At 34.0% G+C, this 25,603-nt stretch overlaps 1 protein-coding gene across 1 annotated transcript in view; it reads right to left on the bottom strand.

Moving 5' to 3' along the window:
• Window positions 1-23,506, bottom strand: part of LOC128231343 (serine/threonine-protein kinase NLK-like) — a 29,696-nt gene extending 6,190 nt beyond the window's left edge. Inside the window, exons 1-9 of the mRNA XM_052944025.1 lie at window positions 23,099-23,506; window positions 20,290-20,419; window positions 18,410-18,465; window positions 6,542-6,648; window positions 5,433-5,518; window positions 2,877-3,086; window positions 1,382-1,570; window positions 852-1,053; window positions 213-309 (exon numbers count right to left, since the gene is read on the bottom strand). Coding sequence (XP_052799985.1) covers window positions 213-309; window positions 852-1,053; window positions 1,382-1,570; window positions 2,877-3,086; window positions 5,433-5,518; window positions 6,542-6,648; window positions 18,410-18,465; window positions 20,290-20,419; window positions 23,099-23,295 — 1,274 coding nt within the window. The 5' untranslated portion in view covers window positions 23,296-23,506. The remainder of the gene's footprint in view (window positions 1-212; window positions 310-851; window positions 1,054-1,381; window positions 1,571-2,876; window positions 3,087-5,432; window positions 5,519-6,541; window positions 6,649-18,409; window positions 18,466-20,289; window positions 20,420-23,098) is intronic.
• Window positions 23,507-25,603: the final 2,097 nt, after the last annotated feature.

Below are 25,603 nucleotides of genomic sequence, written 5' to 3'. Positions count from 1 at the left end.
AACAAAACAACTTGTAACATTTTGTAAAGGCATGCAATCCTTAATTAAGGATTATGATATTATTAACTGTGACAATATGATTTTCCCATACACTTAACGAAAATAAGTTAAGATTGACCATCATCAAATGGTTGACACTAAGATTTTCTCTGCCGTATGTATCATATATGTATGAACACAGTCAAATCACCAAAGATACTCTGGCTCCTTACTTTGCAAAGTTTTTGAATGATATGGAACTTGGATTAAGGCAGAGTGGCACCCGGTTGTTTCCCTTTTGATATTCGAGAATGAACTTGTGTAGCTTTTCTGAAATAGAACAAAAAAGCAAAAATTAGGATAGTTATCTATTTTTTTGAGTAACATGAGTGAGAGGCTCAAGTCCATACTCCCACTTTTTGGCTTTGAAAATTTTAAAAGGTAAAGTGATAAAGCTAAATATTTAAGGTATTTGAAAAGAGCAACTTTTTACAGAAAACAGTACATAACAGTTATATTTAAGATAATTGAATAGAACATCTATTTTACAGAAAACAGTTATAGTTATATTTGTGTATTTTTGCTTCACTACACAATCAGTTTCATAAATCAATGGAATTGTGAAGTATAGCAAAATTAATAACTTTCTTAGTGTTGACAAACCTCTTCTTTTATCTTTATAAAAACAACAACAGATGATAAGAATTTTAATCAACTATGCATCTATGATTAAAGCATCATCTGCTTTTAATTATCAAATCATATCTTTCAATTCATCATGATAACATTTATTATTTCTATCATCCTCCTTATCATTATCATCAAAGAATAATGGTACTGCAATAAACCAGTGCCCAGTTGTCAGTGCCCACCTTTCACCCTGAAGACTGATGTCAGATCATCCTCAAAGTCATATCGGAACGGCTCTTTGCACACAGGCTCGAAGTCGCTCGTGTAGTGTCGTACGCCACCCCCAACATTGTGACAACACGTGCACATGCAGGAATGGTAGCGGAGACGACCCTCGTCTAGATACGGATGTGCTAATGCATCAGCTGCTGTGATTCGCTTTTCCTAAAGAAGGCAGCAATCAATTGTTTACATACATACAGTCACATTGATCTTACCTTAGCTTGCAAGTGGCATACCCCACACAGCTAGAATCTTATTTCTATTCATCTATGAAAAAAGTGTGCATGAACAACTTAAACTGCCTAATGAAAAACTGGAATACCTTACATTTATAAAAAAAACTCTTAGTAACTAACAACAATTGTTTGTGCTAGCAACAGACATGCAACCAAACACTTCCTGTGATTATGTGTCTTATTTTTTTTAAATACTAACATACATTTTCATCCCGTAAAGCCTAAACCATCCATCCATTCTTAATTTCACTTACTGGATCAAACACAAGCATTCGACACAACAGATGGACAGCCTCGTGTGTTGCCTGTCCGGAGAGTGCATAGAGGGCATGTAGTGAAGGCGGGCGATGTGTGCTCCGTAATATTTGAGCTTTCGCACCCTCACATGCTGAGCGCATTTCCTCAAGTGTCGGAGAACCCAGGAGATCAATGATGAGATCCAACTACAAAGATGAGACGATATATAAGACAACAGAAGACAAGGTAAAATACATGTAAGCTTAATTTTTAATCTACATTGTTTAAAGGAGTACAAGACATTGCATGTAAACAATAAAATAATTAAAGCACTTCAGAATTAATGAAAGTTAACTGAATGATTAGTCAAGTATTGAGTGTATGTATAAAACATTGTATACTCATAAAACTGATTCCATTTTGTTGACCAGATTGTCCTCATTATTGGCCCATTTGTTCTCATGTAGACTTGTTGTTTAAAATCAATTTCTCTAATTTCCCCGAGATTTTCTTTTAATTCAAAATAGCCTTAAGAGCAAATCAACTTTGTGTCCATAACCACTAATCTATATAAGGTAGTAAGGTCATCACAGTTCAAAGAGGTAAACGTAGCTGTACATGACAACGAGCAGAGACACATAACATATCAGACGGTGATAAAAATGCAAGCTGAAGATGGAATAACATTCCCTCCAACATTGTGTTTCTTTTTCATGTGCTATTAGAAATACATATTAAATGTCATCTTTGTTTACAGAAAGAATGTCACAAGATCACAAAACAGCATCTTTATCTTATAACCAATAACCTTAGTGTAGTGACTTCACGGTCAGTCACCTCTATAACAAGGTATTCAATTGCAATATGTAACTGTGTGTTCTCCAGTATTTACAACCACCAATTTATAGTACTCAAAAATCGATTTCTGTTACTAATGATTTTCAGCATCATTTCAATGCATTTAAGCCAGATTATTTTCTGATTTTTCAACATCTTTCATGATAGGTGAGCACTTTTATGTTTATAAACATATGTTTTACAAACTGTCAATGAACAGTTTACATACAGCATTATCTATCTAAAATATTTACATCAGTTTTATAATATAAGTTGTGTTCCCTATTCTTAGTGAAGGAACTTGCCATTCCCATTCATTTTCAATCAGATGCTCAAGGAAGGAATGCCACATATAAATAAATTGAATTACAAGGAATAAGATTTATTCAAAGACTAATGTGTTAGCAGTCTTAAAAACCAAGAACTAACCATTTTTGTTTTGCAACCTCTGATGATTCTGAATGATAATGTCAAGACAAAATTGTTGATTTGTGTGTCATATGGCATATCCCTCAGGATTGCTCTAAAATGTCTCATATTGGCCCGAACTATAACATCCGCTGGGGTATCTGACAAACTGCTGCCATAATGGACTGTCCAAAGTTGGGTTATCATATGTGTACTAACCTATTTTGCTTTATGGCAATGTGTTTTGAAAAATACAACAAGACAAACCTGTTGGATGGGAGTTTGAGCTTGAAAGAGAATTCTGCGGCCTAGCAGTTCGGCGAAGATACAGCCAACAGACCAGATGTCGATGCTTGCTGTGTAGTGTTTTGTGCCCATGAGGATCTCAGGAGGGCGATAGTATTGGGTGACAACTTCCTGTGTCATGTGTATAGCCTCGTCCGGCTCCTCAACGCGTGCCAGCCCAAAGTCACAGATCTGGACAGAGAAAGGAGGACATGGTTAGTGCTGATAAAACATAAATAGCAATATTTATATAGAAGTGTATATTTTTGTCTGGTAGCAATAAAGATATTAGATATTTTTAATATAAAAGTCAGTCATTAATTTAAGCAGAACACTTCAGTTCATCAACAATACAAACAAACTTTTATAATTTCTTACACAACATCAATTTGTTCTTGAAACATGTGTTATCCTCAAACAATTTCAGGGACTGTGTGCGAAAAATTGTGGCTTTTATTTTCCGGGCAAATTTTCATAGGTATCATTTTTCAGTCATAAATGACCAGGAGTCGTTTCATTTATATCCTAGGAGTGATTTCATACAAATAGGGTGATTCCTGGAAAACTGTCACCTCCAGCTGACTTTTTCGATAGCTTTCAACATTCCAGGGCCAATAAGTGCTGTTATATTATGTTTGTCTGTATTTTACAAGGCCAACTACATGGACCCTGACACTGTTTCTATATAACTTGTTGTTGAACAATATGAAACTCATAATATCAATAATAATCCAAGGTTATTTTCTGACTTCTATAACATAACATATCTCTATGACAATAGGTCATCACAAAATGAGGATTCTACCACACATTTAACATACTGAGAAACACATGGCACACTTAATGTTCTCAATTATGCAAACATCTTTGACTAACTGTGACTAACATCTCAGAAAACATGCTTTTTATTTCCTAACCATCCTTGAGTAAATAGTTTGTCAAGTTAAAACAGTAGCCCTTCGCGGGATACATTGCATAGAAATGAACGCAATGTGCGATATGCTGTTACCACGTCGTAAAGTGAAAACAGATTAAAATGATCACGTCCACGCGATTAGCAAAATCTGCATAATACGCGTGGTTGGTAGTGTACCTTCTTGTAATATCACTTTTTCTAGTCAAATGCCTAGTCTTGATAAGTAATAACCTTTTGTTTATAGTAATATACAATAATTTTATTTGAATTGCCTTAATTTTAACACACAATATTGACTTGAAGGTTGCCAGTTTGTCAACAAACTTTTTACAAAGTTGCTTTTGACTAGGAAGTTTGCCAAATTGGTTACTCACTTTAATTACACAGTTGCTACTGACTAATATGTTATCAAATTGACTACAAGATTGCTGGAATATCAACTCACTTTTAACACACAATTGCTATTCAATAAAGGGCTGCCAGAATACCAATTTACTTTTAATACACAGTTAGTATTGACTCATAAACATTGGAATACCAGCTTACATTTAACACACAGTTGATATTGACTTAAAGGGCACTGGAATACCAACTTACGTTAAACACACAGTTCCTATTGACATAGGGCACTGGAATACCAACCTACTTTTAACACACTAACAGTTGATGTCGACTTACAGGGCACTGGAATACCAACTTACTTTAAACACACAGTTCCTATTGACATAGGGCACTGGAATACCAACCTACTTTTAACACACTAACAGTTGATGTCGACTTACAGGGCACTGGAATACCAACTTACTTTAAACACACAGTTCCTATTGACATAGGGCACTGGAATACCAACCTACTTTTAACACACTAACAGTTGATGTCGACTTACAGGGCACTGGAATAACAACTTACTTTAAACACACAGTTCCTATTGACATAGGGCACTGGAATACCAACCTACTTTTAACACACTACAGTTGATGTCGACTTACAGGGCACTGGAATACCAACTTACTTTAAACACACAGTTTCTATTGACATAGGGCACTGGAATACCAACCTACTTTTAACACACTAACAGTTGATGTCGACTTACAGGGCACTGGAATATCAACTTACTTTAAACACACTCACAGCTGATATTGACTTAATGCACCAGTCAATTGTAACCCCCCGGTCCTGGGGTATACAGGGGAAATGGGCTGTGTTTTTACCTTTCAGGTGGCCCGCAGTGCCGGGTGAATGCGGTGGTTTTGTCTTTGCGCAAAATATAGCGGGAAATGGGCCTAACCTTAGGTCCCTTCGGTGCAGGGGCATTTGGCAGGAATTTTACCATCAGTTCACCCCCACAGGGCGGGGATTTTAGCCGGGGTTGGCTGGACCCAAGGTCAAAGTCCCCGCTATTCCCCTGGCCTGGGGGGGCTGTGGTTACAACTGATTGGCGCATAAAGGGCACTTGAATACCATCTTACTTTAAACACACAGTTGATATTGACTTATAGGGCACTGGACTACCAACTTACTTTAAACACACAGTTGATATTGACTTATAGGGCACTGGAATACCAACTTACTTTAAACACACAGTTGCTATTGACTTATAGGGCACTGTAATACCAACTTACTTTTAATACACAGTTGCTATTGACTAGAAGGTTGCCAGGTTTGATGTCTCGATGGATGACTCGTGCAGAATGTAAATATTTTATACCTGAAATTATAAACACACATTATCCTCAATGATAAATGTTTACAAGAAAACCTGGTTCACACACAAGCCACAGTATACTGAGATCTTATTCATTATTAATATAGGTGCCTAGAGAATTTGTGCAATGCATAGACTTTTCTTATCTGACCTGAATACAAAAAGGAATCAATGAAAAAGAATTACAAACATGTTTAGAAAAATGAAATCTTCCCAAAAGGGTCATTTTCAACAAAACAAACATGCATCTGTTCTACTTTTTTTGGCTGTAAGGATTTACAACAGAAAGAACTGGAGGTGAAACAAAACAAACATGCATCTGTTCTACTTTTTTTGGCTGTAAGGATTTACAAAAGAAAGAACTGGAGGTGAAACCAAGTATTTCACAGGGCATCGAGACTAAGAAACTAACAGCCAAATTGGTTTTCTCACTATAAATATTTAATAGCCAGAAACCCTTCAATTTAATTGGATTGCAGACGGATGATTTACTTTTTAAGAGAAAATGGGGAAATCTATGCTTATGAAATAACTATTTCTTGAAGAAATATCAACCAATGTTACTTTATTATTTGAATATATGATATAACAGCCTTTATGATTGAAGCCCTGATTTTTCTCTCCACCACAGATATCCTGTATTACTGTGACACTTCACAATGCAAAGTCATGCACTGAATGATATGTGAACATTTGTGTTAAAATTCCCAAACCTATGGGGGCTTTATTATTACATCAGCTTCGTCTAATTCTTACATCAAAGAATTACTGTATGCAGACATTGTGTAAGACAAAATGAGTGTAGGAAAAATAACTGTCCAATATAGTTACTTCAATTCCAGTATGTTTGGGATTGTGACAATTTACAAATGCAGTTTTATTAATGGGGTAAAGTTTTTGCAATAGTCAGTAAAAACACTAAAATATGCTAAGGAATCACTGAACTTAAAACGTCCCTGAATTTTAAGGTGTTTTTTTAGTGCTTAGAAAAAGATTTCTCAGTAAAAAATGGAACACAAGACTCACCTCTGAGTATTTGGTAGAGAAAGACTTTGACGTGGTCCGATGTTAATGGCTGTGGTGAGACGATGATTTTGTGAAGGTCGCTTTGCATCAATGGCGTCAACACATAACTGTGAGCTGGTTAAGGAAGCAATGGTAATACAGGGGTCACATTGTAAGAACATTAACTGCACATCCCTGAAGGGTGTGGAAAGCAACAGTACAATAGTACTGCTTGAAATAAGCACGTAGCAACCCTGCACTGAACTCCTTCAAATTCTAGCCAATATTTCTGCCAAGCAGAAGTGCAAGTATTTGTACTTGTTCATCCAAGTCTTATTTTGATGTCTTTTAATTTAATAGCACTGTTATTGTTGCTATACAATTAATTCATACACTGCCAACCCCAGGCACGGAAGTACCACTGCTGTCTAATTGCAATCTCTATCAATTTATTTACTTGAAACATGCTAATATTCTTATTTCCCACATTTGGTTCTGACCTTGTCATATCTGGTCCAAGTTTATTTCTGTGGTAATTTCAGACTATTTACTATTTGCGAAAGACCACATGAGACAATTAATTCTTTATGCATATTATGTACCTTGGTAACCAAACAGAAACAACTCATAAGAACCAACTATAAAGAAAGTTCCTACTATTAAACTTTTTTCTATCCCATTCTGCCATGGTCTTAGCTGTAAAAGGGCATGCACTCAATGTCACAGAGTCGTATGGAGCAAGTCAGTACTTTGTTACTGTCACGTAAAACATCTTGCACACAAATAGGGCTTTAACCACAATCTTTCTCCCAGCTTTTAATAACTTATTGGCACAACATCTGGTTATCTAACCACATCAGAAAATAACACAGCTACAAAAATTTGGGCCACATATCTATAGGGAGAGTAGAACCTTACAAGTTTTGTAACTGTCATTGAAATGCTGAATGAACTGAAACTTGAATCTTCTCCCACAGACATGCTTCATCACTGGTCTTCATTTGTAACACCATTTGCCTTCCCAATTGTCTTGTCCATGTATTAATTTCCCACATTCTAGTACAACACCAGAGATGTAGACAGATTGCTGATTTTCAGTGCAATGGCCATCCTAGTTCTTTGTCTACAACATGATATTGATCACTCTCTCTCTCACTCTGTGCCAGTATCATGAGACATCTGATAGAAATGTGTAAAGAGTCTTGGTGCAGTGGTAGAAAGGAGGGTAGATCATGGGCTTGGGATGAGTTCCTGCTTTCCAAGAACAAATGTAATGACTTGAATCATAATACTTGGTGAACTTCCTCCTCTCAATGTACACACATGACTATGTTAAATGATATATCAAACATGTCATGTTTTTCTTCTCATTTTCTGAGGACATCAGTCAACAGTATTTGACATTGGTCCATTTGTTAAAGATACTAACCATAATTCAATCTAAGACTGAATACTTGTATCAAACAGTGCATCATATTCATGATGCAAGTAATCATGTGGTCTTAATGAGCCTTTAATAACTCAACGGGTAAATTATGTATGTATGCAGGGCTTCCGTTAAAGGAAGTTTGGAAGTATATTACTCCCTAGAAATGGGTTAAAACTTCCAAAATTGATTCCTTGGAAGTACAAATACTTCCATAATTTTGAAGAAAACTTCAAAGTTGAAAGCTTGGAAGTACAAAAAATCAAAACCTTTTGTTAATATTACTTTTATAGTCATAATTTCAATCAGTTTAAGTGTTTTTAAGTAAAAGGAATTATAATAATATAAGTTAAAGAGAAAATTATTTGATTTTTAATATATTTGTTGAAAAATAGTTGAAAAAGATATTGTATTATGGAGACTTAAACTTCCATATTTTAGTGTAAAACTTCCAAAAGTGATTCACAGGAAGTTCATACTTCCAGTTTCAAATTCTTAATGGAAGCTCTGATGTATGTCAGGGAGTGCTTGCTCATCAACTATGGTTTATATCCTGTATTACAACCTACATTGTTTCACTTGACAGGACACCTTATGAAAACAGTTATAACATATCTACAAATACCACTATTGTTACAATGATCACAATATTTACTACATGTATCATGCATATAACCAGGTGTTTTCTAAATAAACTTTCCTCACATTTAACAACCATAGACATGCATCAGTTTGAAACCAAAATTTATGTGTGTATATTGAGACTTGCACAAACTTAATCAGTATGACTGGCAAAACTAGTTCTTTGTGTTTGTGTTTTGGTTGTATCAAGTTTCACAAAATCATGAGTACCACCATTCAATATTTAAACCTATCAATAACAATATGACAGGAATACTTTTCATGTTACGATTGCAGAAACTTTATTTCATTTTTTTTCTTTAAAGTCTTCCTTTAAACACTTACACAATATGTCTCAAGGATAAAACCCCCAGACAGACCCATTAATTTTGCTTATACAGTTGGAATGAACTTAAAAACAATAATCTACAAAATGTTTGTATAAAAATGTGGCACAGAAGCACTATGTCCTGATAAAAACAATTACAGCCACTGAAATTGGTACAGAAACTCACCAAATATTACAAGTTAATAATGGCTATAACATTCAAATAGAAATGCTTGTTTCAAAAAGTATTATATAGTGTATCACTTTGGTGTATTTTCAAGTATGCCAACAAATAAACATTGATTATAAACTAAAACAGTTAATTTTAATTAGAGCCAATTATATATTTCAAATCGTTCTTCATTAATTTTGTCTAAAACACTTCTTCCATTCTGGAAATTAACATACATTTACAATTTATTCAATATCACTTTCATTGCCTACTGAGATAAACAATCATTAAACTTAACCTAATTACACTAAGTTAAATTTAGAATGAAAATTCATAACCACAGTAAAATGTGGATTTTATAAGAAAAAATCACAACATTCTAGCAGAGGCAATACAAACTTTTAATTATTTGCCTATTACTGTATATTAAACACTGGAGATAGACTTTCCGGCAACCTGACCCCTAAAAACCCAGGTCTACACTATGTAGAAGACACTAACTGTATAATGAATTTATCTGAAAACATCATGTAAGCTGTTAATCTTTCACTTTAACTTACACAACCCCCCATCAAAATCCATAAAGACTTCTCTGCTCTTTGTTACCAAAATCTTTGTGGACTTATAGTCAATAATTTGTGTAACTTCATGGTTCATGTGGAGTTTGTGGTTTAGGGCTTGAATCCTTGTGGTATTTAACAAAGAAAGGAAGAATTTTCCCCAACAAAAATTTGGAACAAAGAAACAAAGAAACTAGTAACAGACTAAAATAGATGATTAAAGTCTAGTGTAATTAATTCCCAGCAGTAACTAATAATCTCAGTTTACACATCGGGACATATATCAATAACAAATGTACAAGTTGTCAAATATATGTAAACAATCTACATAGCATAGCAACCACACTTGAAGACTATGTTTGTGTCTCTATAGCTGTTGTAAGACACAATCTTGTCAATCAGGAAATATAGAAAATAACCAATGACATTAAGGCTTTATGATCTGTTGGTGAAGTCCTTAAAAAGTCCTGTTCCTTAACTTTTGAAGAAGACAATGAAAGCAAACTGACACATGTAGGAAGTTAAATATCAAACAAAGAGTAACACAATTTTAAACAAGGTCACGATAAGGGATTAAACGTTGTATCCTGCTTGCATAAAAACAGAACAGGAAAAAGGAAAATATATTTATAGTTGCTATATGCATTGTCTGAACAAAATTATCAAATGAATGGCACACAAATCATGATCTTTCATTGATACAATGTATCATTTCATCATCTTCTTTGTTAAACCACCAATTGTCTATATTTAAGTTTGTAAGGTCTAGCTTTGTCAGTTGTAAAAACAACAATAACAGATCAAGCCAAGAGCTGGTTGGCGCAAAAACAAAATTAAATCAAATGTTCCAAGTCAGTACAGACAATTTTCACAATAATTTTGAGCTGTTAATTTTTTAATCACATTATACCTAAGTATATCAGAAAGGTTGGTGCATTTGTTGTTAAAATCGGCCTTAATCATTGGGCCAGCTGATGTTCTTACTAATCTAGTGGTATATTGCTTTCTCAAGTAATATAAAAAAAAATCCATCTGATCGGAAAGTTCCCCCAAAAGGGGTATCTTCAACATTATGCTGTTCCACCTTAAATATTTTTCATATAAAACTACATATATATCTAATAATAGCCAAAGGAAATGCTTATTTCAGCTTTATTTATAGTAATAGTGTTTATTTTTGTCTTCTCAACATGCAATTAAATCAGCAGCCCAGGTGCAGCATGAACATAGGCACTAATGATAAAGACTGTAAGTGTGATTATCAGTTAAATGGTCATTATACTTGATCAATTTTGAAGAATATTATCTCTTGCAGATATAGAAATCATGATAATGTGTTAGATTTTAATTTTTAATTTTTAACACACACATACCATAAGCACAAAATAAGGATTATAACTTTTTGTACAAGAATAAAACAACAATTAAGGTCTTGTAAAAAAGTGATTGTACTATCGATAATTGTTACTTGAGTGGAACCTATTATCGATAGTCAAATAGAACTGGTTCCCAGCACCACTGTAACATATTTTTATGTATCAATATTTAACAGACAATTCATAATAACAAATTATTTCTGGGTTTGAAGACGGAATATTTATCTTGCTAAAATATTAAAACCTTTCTGTTTCTGATACAGTTTGACAGGATGCTGATGAATAAACTTGATGTAGTGTCCATGATGCTCTGATGTAAAATCATTTTTAATGAGAATAGTGTAAATAAATAGTGAAAGAAAAATGGATACCATTGGAAAAAGCTCATTATAGCTACTCAAAACTACTCTAAAAATGGTGAGTGCTTTGAAAAAACTACAGTTAGGGCATAATTTATTCTTTCATTCATTAATGCTCTAAATATAACAGGGTACATAAGCCAACCATATTTACAGTATATATATGCAATGAAAAGATTAAAAAATAGTTTGCTTCTGTCCCCTGTGCTACATATAACAAATATAAGGCCTGTGTCTTGCTCACAAAGGCTGACCCACAAAATTGAAAATGAAAGGCAGATGTACATCTAGCATGTCCAGCGGCCATAATCAGATCATTGACCCCTCTGGGTTGTCAATGACCTGCAGTCACCACAATTCAGCTGGTGTTTAACTTCCATTCTGACATGAAGTACAATGTATGGCCTTAAAACATGAAAACTCTGGGCAAAGTGGGCCTCATTTGTGTCTGTTTTTCACCTATAATTAACTTCTGGCCTCACATTTACAGCTATTCACAGCAGTTAAAATGACATTCAAGCTGGTAATTGGTTTTATTGACTTTAAAATTTCAATTCTCTCAATAATATCATACAGTAACTATCATTAATTCAAGCAGCTTTATTTAAATAATTTTAACAAGAAACACTCTCTTGAAATAGGTTGGTTTGACTGATGATTCAAAAATTCTGAAAAACTCACTATAACAAAACATGAGCAGTCTGTGTGTCAGCCTCTGTGAACTGGATGTGCCTCTGTGAATGTCTGTCTCATTTAACAATGCTCACATTTATTTACTGAAATCTGATACTCAAGAAAACATGAAATCTAGACCTCTTACTTTGTGAACATTAAACTCGCTTTGTTCGTCTAAGTTCAATAGCTAAATGCAGTTACTTCTGAAATATGTCACAAATAATGCATTATTAAAATCATGACTAGCAAACTTGTTATGAAGTACAACTGCCTTACCAGTTCTATTTGCAACAAATTGCATATGTTTATTTATAATAGGAAACAGCAACACGCTTAAAGCCCTCGAACAACTGTCAGAAAAGGACAAAACAATAGAAAGAAATGCAGGCTACAATCCCTCACTACATTTCTGTGTTGAGTGAGTGTAAGCCTTGTGACTTGCCGGATGAAAAGCAAATACTAGCTGGTACCAATAAAACCAAATAATTCTATGCACAGTTTAATGACTTAAAATATCACTAGCAGCATCATATTTCAAAAGTCAGTTGGAAGTGTGGACGTTGTTTGTCCCTGTCTGTGTTTGAAAGAGCAGTGAACCTTGCTTTAGAACATACAATGTTAAGCCAGAAACGAATGTGATTTATTTTGGCCAACAATGGACTAGGCCTGACCAAAGGAACTTCATTGACATTGTTTATGTTTTGTGTTGTCAGGCCACACCAAATTGATATTTTGTTCCTCGGATTTACCGCTCCTATTTTTTTGAAAATGTAAAAAAAAATATTTTTATTTTTTGTGCGCCCGCACCTCCATTTTGATCACCAAGCAGATATTTTTCAGGTAATAATTTATTAAAAGGCTAAAAATAATCAAGTATAATTTTTCTACGCTAGTTTTCATGTTTTTGTAAAGGGAAGTTACCGATGCGTAGTGTTTTTATACTGTATCTCGATCGGTTTAGCATGGGTTTCAATAAATTCAATCAAAATGGCGGCTTCCGGTATAAACAATGTGGCTCGAAGTTTGGAAATTAAATCTTATTTTTGACAATAAATATGTTTTGAGCATGCTTGAAGTCATTGTTGATCGTCTCATGCACTAAAGGATCATTATTTAAAGAAATCATTATGCAATAAAGCATGTGTATCAGAGACTGGTAGCGATTATATATAAAATTGGCTGGTGCATTGATAAACACATTTCACCCGAAAAAGGCTAGGTTACTTATTACACATTTTTGGAAAATCAGGAGGTCAAACACTCGTTCAAAGTTCACAGCGCATGGTTGAAGCCTTGCCTCGTTTTCTGTGGAAAAATTCCGTAATACGTCATAGCTATTTATAACCACCAATAATAAAAAGTATATTCTATATAATGTATTGATCACACACGTGACGTCAGAGGTCATGGTTCAGAATCGTGTAAAATGTCGGCTGTTTTATGATGCAATACAATTAGTGGCAATTCATCAATGATTCAATGTTTACTATAAACAAGTCAAGACAATATTCAATTGGCGTTTTCGGACAAAAAACAAATTAAACGCTGGTAAGAATCTTGTACGATTAATAATGTAAATAAGCATAAAAAAATAACTTCTAAACAAGAGACGATTTTCAACGCTATCGTTCATGTTAATCTCGGCGGAAAAACCAGCCACTCAGAGGAACTCAAAGGGATTTTAGCGAGGGCAACAGTTTTACCCTCGGAGGAAGTCCGCGATCATCGACTTTATCCCTTGGAGTGAGCAAGGAAAGTGGGTCTAACTCGTTGAGTGTACTGTACGTTTTAAGTATATAAGAAATTAGATTTATCCATATAATGTTTGTACTAAACACGGATGAATAAATAGTGTGTATTCCGACATTTTCCTAATGTCCATTAGAGGTTCAGTTTAAGATGGCATTAAAATGGGTTTAAGGGCAATTATTTTGAACAATCCTTCTTATTTATATTGAATATAAGGAAAAATTTATTTTTCGCTCTTCGCTCGCTTCGGTTTTAATGAAAATTGACAAAATTTTATTCTTATTTCGCTCGCTCGCTCCAATTTTTTTTGGCAAAAATCCGAGGAACTAAACATTAATTTGGTGTGGCCAGAAGTATAAATATACAAAAGTTGCAAAAAACATCTGAAATAGCACTACCATGGACTCATGAAAACAATCCTGCACCAACACCTAGATGCCAGGGCAGGGATAACAGATTGATGCACCTCGGCAGTCTCGCCAAAGAATTTAAGACTAGCCTTACTTTGCCAAATATTAATAAAATGCAGTCTACAAGAGATTATGTTATTCTTAATAATGTTGGTTAACCATTCATATTTTCATGCACTATTTGGATATTAAGTGCTTTTACAAAGTTATGGTGAAATTATGGCATTATTTTGGAAAGAAAGCATGATTAAACAGTATTATTTTTTTTATATATATTATTACAGCACATTCCTGTAAAACCAAACTGTTCACATAACTATACTACTGAGCAATATCCTGTGTCAAGATAACATATATAAAAGATAACCATAACATAACAAGCAATGACTTGCCCAGTATACTATCAGCAGTATATAGAAAATTACAACAGAATTTACCTCATCAACAAGCATTCATATAAAATGATGAGTCAGCTTAAATTCTACACTATAATCAAAACATTACTACAGGTACACATAGCACACACATTCTGCACAGAGACGAAATATTTTCTGAGAAACCTTGCCAGCACAGACAGTTTGATTGAATGAAGGAACTGGGCTAATAATACTACAGACAGCTGAGAGTAAGGAAAAGAATGCAGGCAAATGCTCAAGGCATTGGCAATAGCTCCCCTTGCGCGCCAAATGAGGCAGATGTGAGATCATGAGAGTTGAGAATCGAAAATCCAAGAAACTCTGCTCTGGCAGAAACACACAAATCATCTCTCCACAAATGTCCTCGTTCAGTTCCTTTCTATCACAAAAAGTTAGCAGTGGGCAAAGAGGCTTTCAACACAAAATCAAGCTGCTTCTTAACTGTTTTCAACACCTGTAGCATAAAGGCAAACAAAGAAATATCTAAACCAATGGTTGTTTTATCAACAATAAAAGAAGTTTAAGTTTCCGCTTGAGCTGCTGATATGTATCTGGCTTGTCTGTCCTTGGGAGACCTGGCCAGCCCATTGATAGGCCATGTTCAGATGAAAGAGACTGATACTAAAGTGAGAGGGGAGGTCAGAGCTGGTAGTCCAAGGATATGGAGCTCATATGGTTTCAATCACAACAGGAGTAACAATGATTGATACATTTACTTTCCAAACTTTGTGCAAATGGGCAATTCTGTTATTTGAGATCATATTTGAACATAAAATCAAACTACACTTTTATAGAATTATACAATGTTTAAAAATTATTGTTGGCTGACAGTCGAGTATGAAGAACGACATACCCTACTTCATTTTTATGCCCATGTGGTTTTTGAAGCAATTTCATAACTTTCTTTTAAAGTGAACGTTTTTATACTGATTCAAAATTGTCTTAGCTGCACTGTGGCAAAAGCAATTTTTTAAATTGAGATCAGAAAATATTAACAAGAGCACCGCGAAACAGAGCATTATACGCCCGAAGAAGATTCGGCTTGAGGTCTTTAATAAACATTTAGGTTATGCTAGTATACTGCTTACTAGGTGTGAAGTGTTTACAACAAAGGCTTAAACTTCCAATATTGAAACTTTAATGATACTTAAGTTAGCAGTGCTAATAAAAACCTTTGTTCAACAGTATTTTTTTACAACATAGCCAGGGCTCATCCTACCAGGCGACTTAGGCGATTAAGTCGCCCTGCCCGCGGCAACTTCGCTATTTTCTAAGATCAAAGCGAAGTCAACTTCGCCGACTTTTTCAGAGATCAATAAACAATATCGCTCTCAAAATATATACCCGACATCGTTTAAAACTATCGCTTGTCATAACAGAGCGACTCCACCTCCCGTCTGTCAGTGCAATTGACAAACAGCCAATCCTGTTAAATCTAGTAAATTTGCTCCATTTACTTCGGCCAATGAGAACGCTTGTTTTATTCAATCGAGGCACGTGTTTGCACCATTGAATTTGTGTACATGCACTATGTCATCGATGTAATAAAATTGTAAGGGATTCACATTTACACTTGCCGTTGTTTGCAAAAGTCAATTAGTGCTAAATAGGATTTATACTTGATGACAATAACGGTTTAAACGATGTGCATTGATGACAAATGAACTTAAATGGGTGTGATTACCGCGAAGTTAGCGAGAAGAAGGGCAAGTGCGAATCACACTTCCAGGTTTTTATTTCAGAAATGCTTTCATTATTATTTATTCTTCGATAGGTTAACATCAATATTCTATATATGAGATATTTTGCATTCTCTTCAATAGTAATCATGCTTTCTTCATGGTTTCTGCGGGATTTCCCAGGCCTGAAACGTTATGATGACGATGTTGAAAGCGATGACATGATCGACAGTCCAAATAAGAAATCATTCAAAAAGTAAAATTATCAAAATAATTTCAGTTGGTACAAACTTTTATATGAAATATTTTGTGTATTTTCAGTCAATCAGCACATTAGGCCGCCTTAGAGAACACAGTTCTGCGGTCCGAGGAGCCAATGAAGAAAATTGTACTGGCCAAACTGTCCCAAGGATGACGAGCTTGGGGTCAAGCTCCTTAAGACTGCCTACAACCTGGCCAAGTGGGAGCTCCCCAAGGAGTAGTTTCACTGATGATATATTGACTAGTTTTGTTTCGTTTTTACAATTGGTGTCATGTTGTTTGATATAAGCTAGTTCTGTTTGTATAAGCTTATTTGATTCATTGATGCAGTATTTAATTCTGATATATTTATGTGTTCATGATAGGTTTGCATGACATAAAATATTTGAAACTTGCATTGTTTTATAAAAAAATAAAAGATAATTACAACAAATTAATACCAACTAAAAACAACCAGCATGACCATTTTAAAACAAGAACAACACCTATTTGAATGCATAGAAAAGTTGTCCAGGACACACCAGAACCCACCATTTGACATTTAAAATCTCAAAATTTTCCGACTTGAGGGAGGGGCTCCCACACCCTCCCCCGATCTCACTTCTCCCTAAATTTTCTGTGTAGGATGAGCCCTGATAGCATAATTGGAAATTGCGCGCGACACATCCTTTTAATGTAATGATGCTTTGTATAAAGTTATTTGAAAATTAATTTATTAGTGACCAAGTTGTGGCCCGGACACGGATTTGCGAACGCACCCCCATGGTGATTCTAGTCTTTGAGGTATGGACCTGGAAATTGCGCGCGACACATCCTTTTAATGTAGTGATGATTTGTATAACGTTATTTGAAAATCGCTTTATTAGTTACCAAGTTATGGCCCGGACACGGAATTGCTAACGGACGGACAGACGGACATACGATGGAGGCCATAACATAATACGACCCTTCGGGCGTATAAAAAACCGACATGCATGATCAAATTATATCCTCAATTTGATAAACAGACAAAATATACTTAAAGTCAAAGGAGGCCAATTAAAAGTAAATTTATCACAGCAGTTCATCATACTCTGAATAACTCATGATTTAATTTCTATTAAATGAATATCCTTAATTCAAAGAAAATAGAATTACATATTCACAGCTGAACGAAGTCAAGACTACATACCTAGACACTGTTTTCACCATGATAGGCAATACAGAAAAACATCATAGGACTCAAATCACAAACATTTTACAGGAAAACATTATGGTCTAATGTAAGATTGAAGCAATGTTTTATGGAGAAAATATTGAGAAATCTTGTAAGTTTATCTCTCTTTTATCAAGCATCAGAGGCAGAATATCACAGAATTGTAGAATATATCTGTATAACCATGCTAAAATCATCACCAGATTTTATTTACTATGTGATCAGAGGTATTCAGCAGTGTAAGAATTAATAGGAAAATCATGAAAAAATGTTTTGAGATTCCTTTGGAAAAATAGAACGATATAATCAAGAAATAAAATATGCAGAGTTTTAATGTTCTACGAAATTCTTTTAATTTTTTGCCCGATAATAGTGATATAAACATTCCATCGCTTATATATTATTTCTTTTATAAATTAACTGGGCTGCACTGTGCTGTGTCTTAAATGAAGTTCCTAAATTCATAGGAAGAGCTTACAATTAACTCAGTAGACATAAATCATATTTAGCCCATTTTAATTTTGACCAACATGGACATATCGGTAATTGGTCTAAATAAATTCCTACCTAGAAACTGGATTGCAAGTAATATGAAGTAAACACAATTGGTACTTATCTGAGTGTATTGTATGACCATACTGATGTAGAAATATAAAGGATACACTTCTTGGAAGAAGTCAATATGTGGAGGCTGCAGAATGTCTACCGCAGATAAAACCTGCAAATTACCAAAATACAAGTTGACAATTCTGAAATAAATTTGTTTTACAACATTAGGAGACCATGAAATAATAATGAAAGATAAAATGGTTTGGTTCTATAGAGAGTAAAAATTTAATAAAAACACCAAAGAAAAAACAAAGAGACAAACTATAACAGGACATAATTAATCACGATGTGACATTTTTATGCATCAAAGTATGTTGACCAAAACAAATGAAGATTTGAACAACTATTAAATAGCTTGACTTGACTTGCCTAAACTATATGGGGCTGATCCTCTCGTTAAACACATTTCATTGAAAAGAACTCTAAATTTGGGTTGAGAGAGAGAGATTATTTGTACAATCCCATCAATAACTTGCTCCAAGTTTATCTTTTAGAGAAAATGACCTACTGATATCAAAACTGACATACCATTCATTTTAAACATAGTTGTTTGATTTTATTACAAACACATTGGGTAATAATATCAAAGTGTTTTTCATTACTGGTATAAATGTCTCTGTTTAAGGCCTCAGCAAGACTGTCATCATATAAATTATATGTCTTGTGTTAAACAATACTGCATTAAAATGTTGAACCCATGTCAGGACAATGACACTTTACTTGTCAATTTGTCTTTTTTTGTTTCTAAAGACTGTATTACTGTGGACTTTTATAGCAGTCTTTTTCTGTTTTACAAGGCATTTCACATGTCATATGGTGTAAAAGAGCTCTTAGAATTTGCAGGATAGTACCTTTATTGTATAATATAAAGCATAAAACATTCATTTAACACTAAGTCATAACTTTAAGGATGAAATGCTATAAATAAGATTGTTATGAAAACAGTATGATCCACATTAAGAAGAAAGCAGGGTTTCATTGTTTGGTATTTTAATCATTTTTTGGCAGCTTGATAGGTTAAAATCCAGTGTATGCAGACCTTGTTTCATACAAAATATAGAGTTAATAACAAATGAATAGATCGCAAATCAATTTTAACTACAAAAAATGAACCCGGAAGCTGACCAACAAAATCAACAGGGTGTACTATATAACCTCGTATGATAAAATAAAATTATTAGCAATTCAAAAGTAAATTGTCTGCATCTACCTATATAGTGTGCCTTTAAATGTTATTCTAGCGCTTAATTTCGATATTATATAAATAATCAAATAACAATTAAGTTAAAATAAAGTTTTACATTTCAAACAAGATATAAACCCTTTTATATATTTTTGCACAAGTCCACTCCTATATTAAACGAACCAAGCAAATAGAATTATTGATTATCCAAAATGAATAAGAACAGTCACTTCAGGCTGATACACTTTCCTTAGTCACAATATTCGTTGCTACCATAGGTTGAGTAAAAAAAACTGATTCATTAGTTGTGTTGATGTTGCCAATGATAACAAAATAATAAAACAGTCAACATTTCCTAACGATCCTTCTCTTAGTCTTCCTCTTACTAAACCTAAATTCTAAGTACATAGATCCAGTGGATGCAACAAAGGAATCATAAGATCAAATACAGATTTATATAATATATTGAATTAACTACTTGAAATAACCTTCCAAAATATATGTAACTAAACTATAACACTTTTTTTTAATAATTTAAAATCATGATTTAACAACATTGTAAGTTAAAGTAATGAACTCAATTTAAACTTTGACCACTAACATGGCTTGTCCCTGTATTTTTCATTGTATTATTGCTACCTTACCTACCAAAACTATAAGATAAACATGCTTCAATCATTTCTCTGTATTAAATCAGCATGAAATATCCTTTTTCGGTTTCCATGGATGCAACTTCGACTACAGACTCACATTATCATGTTTGAACTGGCACAACATCCGTAGTTCCCGGTAAACACGTTTACATGACACCATGTTTTGGAAGACACTGGGCATTTTCTTGAGCGCAACACGTTTGCCATCTCGAGGATCTGTCACTGACCTTGAAAACACAATGTTATGTTGAGTACATGGTTTTTTTTATAAACAAACTGGATTTGTACAATCTTCCCAGTTATACAAAATAGTGAAACAAAGTCTTTAATGATGTAAAACCCTATGGTCTTGTGTCTATTTTATTGACCATTCTATGAATACAAGTTCTAAAATTGTTGTAGAAAATATGTGTTCCAGAAAAAAGGATACGTTCATGTGCAGAGAAATACTTCTTTAGCCTTTTAAGAGAACCCAATATTCAACCAAGTGAAAATATAAATGACAATCACATGAAGAGACACCAAGTCCCAGAAAATGTGAGTACTGACTACTACAACATGTGACAAGTAAAGATATGTTTACATGCAGTCTTATACTCTTAAAATTATTCAAATCCACGAGATAAAAGCTTGTTTTTCTTTTGTTTGAAACATACTATGGTAGGTTCACAGGCATTAGGTTGTTATTTTCACAATTCTGAAGGCTCTGGTGGAGGGGGATATATATATGCAATACTTCAACTTGTTTGTGCAGATACATGTACATGTATGCCACAGACAAGCAACCAACATTATAACATTTTTTGAGCCCAACAAAGCAGTCTGGAAGGTCGCTTTCAGCAATCAAACTACTACTCTAGTGTTAAAATTCATGGCAAAACTGAAAACAAAATTTAATAATTACTAGATGCACAATAAAATATTTAATATATTCAGAATGAAGTGAAAAAAAATGTGTTAAAAATCAATACTAAGATCATAGATCTAGAAATGTCATGTAAATCATTTTTGAGAAATAATATCAAAAATTTTCGGGGAAAATAATGTAATTTAACATGACCAATTTATCAGTTAAATGCAGCTGACAAAACTCAGACAAAAGAACAAAGGCTTGGAAAAAAAATTAGTATAAAAGCTACATGACAGAATGCTGGTAGAGACCATCAAATGATATTGATTCTGCTCTTGAGGAAAGGAGATTTTCCAGCTTCTGGGGAAAAATAATCTGAAATGTCAGTGGTAAATGGGTCAACATACTATAAGCCAGGAGAAAATGACCTAGATTTATTTATTGAGAACAATGTGGCATCCCATGGATTGACTTTGAAGTTCATGATAAGATGATAGACAGGTTCAATGAACTGGTTCATGTAAGTAGATAAAAAAAATTGACTGAGTCATGATTAATGTTTAAAGCTGCACTCTCACAGTTATATTGTTTTTACAACTTTTTTTTTATTTTTGTCTTGGAAAGAGCAAATTTTTGCGTAAATGTTCGCAAATCAATGATAAAAGATTGCTGACAAAAGATCAAATTGCAGATATTCATATTTCCATTCGAAAATTAATGTTTAATGGTTTAAACTGTTACTAACGGTTTAAGAAAAATGCATATAACACCAATTTTTGAATTTGAATGTAAAAATCTGTGATCTTATTTTTTGTCAGCAGTCTTATATAACTGGTTTCCATGGATTTTTGCAAAAATTAGCTCGTTCCAAGACAAAAGATATAAAAGTTGTCAAAACGTTCAATCTGTGAGAGTGCAGCTTTAAAAAAAATAGATTTCAATTTTAATGATACACATTTAAATTCAAATTCAGTGATTTCAAGCTTAACTACTGAGGTCTGATATTTTGTGTTCTTTAGTGACTCTTTTTAAATACCAATAATGTACGTTTTTACAGAATTGGTAGTCAAATTTAAGGTATTCCTAAGGTACACTGTGGTCAACATGCCATTATGTATTGGCAGACATTATTAAACCTCTGAATATGGGGTCATTATTTTCATTGTTATATATGTAATAAGACTAATAAATGTTATGGGTAGCTTTTGCTCATAAAATTGTGTAGTCCAGGTGTTTTTTAACTTGAGAACATGTCAGTTATGTGCAGCATATATAAATTGTTACAATACTAATATATTGCCCCAGGTCAGAGATGCATTTTATGGTCAATGTAAAATTGACAGGGCTGCATTAGCTAGGATGATTATTGTATGTTAACAGAACATATTATTGTTTAAATGCTAAAAGCTGAAAATCCAAAATTGAGTTTAAAAACCTGCAACAAAACAAGGCGGAAATAGCTGTAAACAGCTTAACATGGAAAAGCCCCTTTCATGCGAGTCAAGTTGGAACAGAATCATATATGTTCATGATCACATTAGCAGCTTTTGTGCATCACTGTATAATAAAGGACTGTTTTAAATAATAGTAAGGACTGTTTTAAATTTATGTGAAGAGATACATTCATATATCTCATTATCAAACTTGTTTCATTTCGTCGAGTCACATTCAACATAGAGGAATAAAGCAGTTTAACTTCATTGTGAAACATGATACACATTTATCAACTGATGGAGCTTTTTAGCATCAATCTTCTACTACAGGTGTAGTTATGGAGAAAGCCTTTTCCTTATCTGGGTTTTCTTCCTGTAATATCAACATGTCTTGACATTTATCAGCTGACTTGCCCTAGAACAAAGACCCGTCACAAACACTGGGTCAAATCAACCAATATTGATATTTTTTACATTTTTCTTCTTCAGAAAAATCACTATAATTGTGAAGTTTATACGTTTCTTTTACTCTTTTCACTGCAACAAAAATATCTCATTCACAAGAAACATGAACTCCCTCAAAACTCCACCCTAGCAATGAGTGAAAGAAGGTGGGTACCTACCAAACTACTCCGAAAGCTCCGTATCCGATCGGTCTGTCCGGCTGAATGTCTTGTGGGGGCACGACTTGGTAATAAGGGACCGCCACGGCTGCGGTCAAGATAGCATGTTGGGAGGGAATAGGGGCCGGGGGTCCCGAAAATGCCATCATCTGCCTCGCGTGCCTTTGGCCCACGATTGCCATAGGCATTGTCAGCATCGACCCGACTAGGCCGTTAGAAAACTCTTTCCTATGCACAATTTAAAGCTAAAGCATATCCAGAAAATAGCTCAACACGTTGAGAAAAGATTAATTTAACTTTCTATAAAATTTATCCTGAATTTCCGAGCACGATGGTTGTAAAAAGCTTCATGTAAAGTCACAAAATACTGGTACACTGACTCACACGCGGCGAGACAAGCACACAAAGAAGTCACGTGACTACGCCTTATACATTTCCCAAGATGCAACGTCACAAAGGTTAAAGGTTGCAAGGTGCGAGCTACTGTTTACATTAGTAATTTCAGGTGTGTCGAGTATGGCTTCGATATCCACTTTTTCGTTACTTTGTCAAATGGTACAAAATAAAAATGACGATAATTTGCAACCACAGTGAATAAGTTATAACGATGTATTAATCCCGTTAAGGCGTAAACAAATTGTTTTTCTATTCCATGTCCCACAATGTTATCTTTTATTTCTTTCTTTCACTTTACTAACAGTCCGACGCGCACCTGCCAGTAATACTCGAAAGAGGGGTTCGGCAGTATTCAAAGATAGATAGATAGACAAATAGTATGTTTGTTTCCGGTTTCATGCCCCCCCCCCCAAAAAAAAATAAAAAATAGTACGACCCCTAGTTGAAGCGTGAAACTTTTCGGCCCCTGACCAAATCGGCTTATCCTGTAAACGTTTCGGCCCCTGAGACCTTTCGGCTCTTACTTTTTCCTATTTTAATTTAAATATTACATGTACATTTTTTCTATATAAAATATGTATTTATCATAATATGGCACAACGCCAATTTAATATCTATTTGATTGTCATTGTTTGACAATAAATGTTAGTAATCTCATTCATTTCAATGTAACAGTAGTCCCTTACCATTTCTAATTTGAATATTTTATGTGGAAGCTACTAAATAAGTCTTTCACTAAGTCTTGAACATGGACCTATAAACTTATAGGTCTGTGACTTGAATTTCATGTATTTTTTTTATATTTTCTGATTTAATATACATAATATATTCCAAATAACTTAACAATCGTAACATTTCCCCCATATGGTTTTGTCTTAACTTTTTTTAATTATCATTATTTGTGTTGTTAATTTATAACATATTTTCAGTATACATTTTTAGTACTAAGAAATTTAATTTAATCACTCCGTGTTTCTTCCAATATTTCATTGAGATTTTCATGAATATATGTTTATTTTCCTAAATTAAAAATCTTCTATTGAAATAAAAGTTGAATGTATCAGCTGTGTTCATTTATATTTAAAAATAACACTACAAAAAAGTGGCTGGAAAGTCTCATTTTAATCATGGGTTAATAACCAATTTGGTGTGGGACCGATATGTCTTGCTACCAAAACTATAGGGTAGGTAGGTCCAATTTTCTGTTGTTGATTTTTTTTTATTATTGGCAAATTGATTCTGTTACCAAAACTATCAATTATATGCTTAAAAACATCTCTACATCTGTATAAGCATCACAGTTTGAGTTATTGTTAAAAGTAAAACAGATTTCATTGTTAACTTTTAAAAGAAATCAAACGAATGATACAAACATATTTCTCAGGCCAAAAAATAGGGAAGGTTGGGAAACCGGAACCAAACATTTTTCCCCTTACAATACCAATTTTATTATTGCATGTATGCCTTGCTGGCTTGAAAAACTAAAAAAAGAAAGTTTGAAGAATTAACAGATGGGCCCTTGATAGGAAGCTGAATAATCAGTGACTAAAGCTTTAGTCAGTGGGTCCAAAGTATCGACTCTGTACTTTGAGCACTGGTCTACTTATCCTCATATTCATATTTCTTGATTGATATGTTATCATGTCATTTTCAAATGGCAGACACCCATCCTGCCAAAAACCATAGCACCAAAAGTGTACAACAATCATGGAAGGCAAGAGAATGGTATTAGTAGCTGTCCTCATGGAGAGAATAATAGGATTGTATATATATTGATACCAAGGAATATTTAGATGAACAAGATCACATAATTGAATGCCAGAGCTCCTTGTTTTCACAAACAAGATTCTTGTGAACCTTCTGTTTATTGGTCTGTGTCACAGGAATAAGACTTCCTTGTTTCCTTGAAGTTTTTGTTTGTATTTCTTAAAATGCAAGAGGGAGTATTTATTATGATGCAACTATATTATTTTCTAGTTTCTGACAATATATCAAATAACTTGATCTTATCCTCAAGATGTTGTTTTTTTCTAGCCAAACAATGCTTTAAACATTTGATGACTACACATGTAGAGTTAAGCCCCCAAGATTCCCAGCTGGACAGCGGAT

This window comes from Mya arenaria, chromosome 4, assembly GCF_026914265.1.
Source record: "Mya arenaria isolate MELC-2E11 chromosome 4, ASM2691426v1".
In the NCBI taxonomy this organism is placed as follows: domain Eukaryota; kingdom Metazoa; phylum Mollusca; class Bivalvia; order Myida; family Myidae; genus Mya; species Mya arenaria.
The sequence above is the reverse complement of the archived record's forward strand: the minus strand, read 5'-3'. Positions and strand labels throughout refer to the sequence as shown.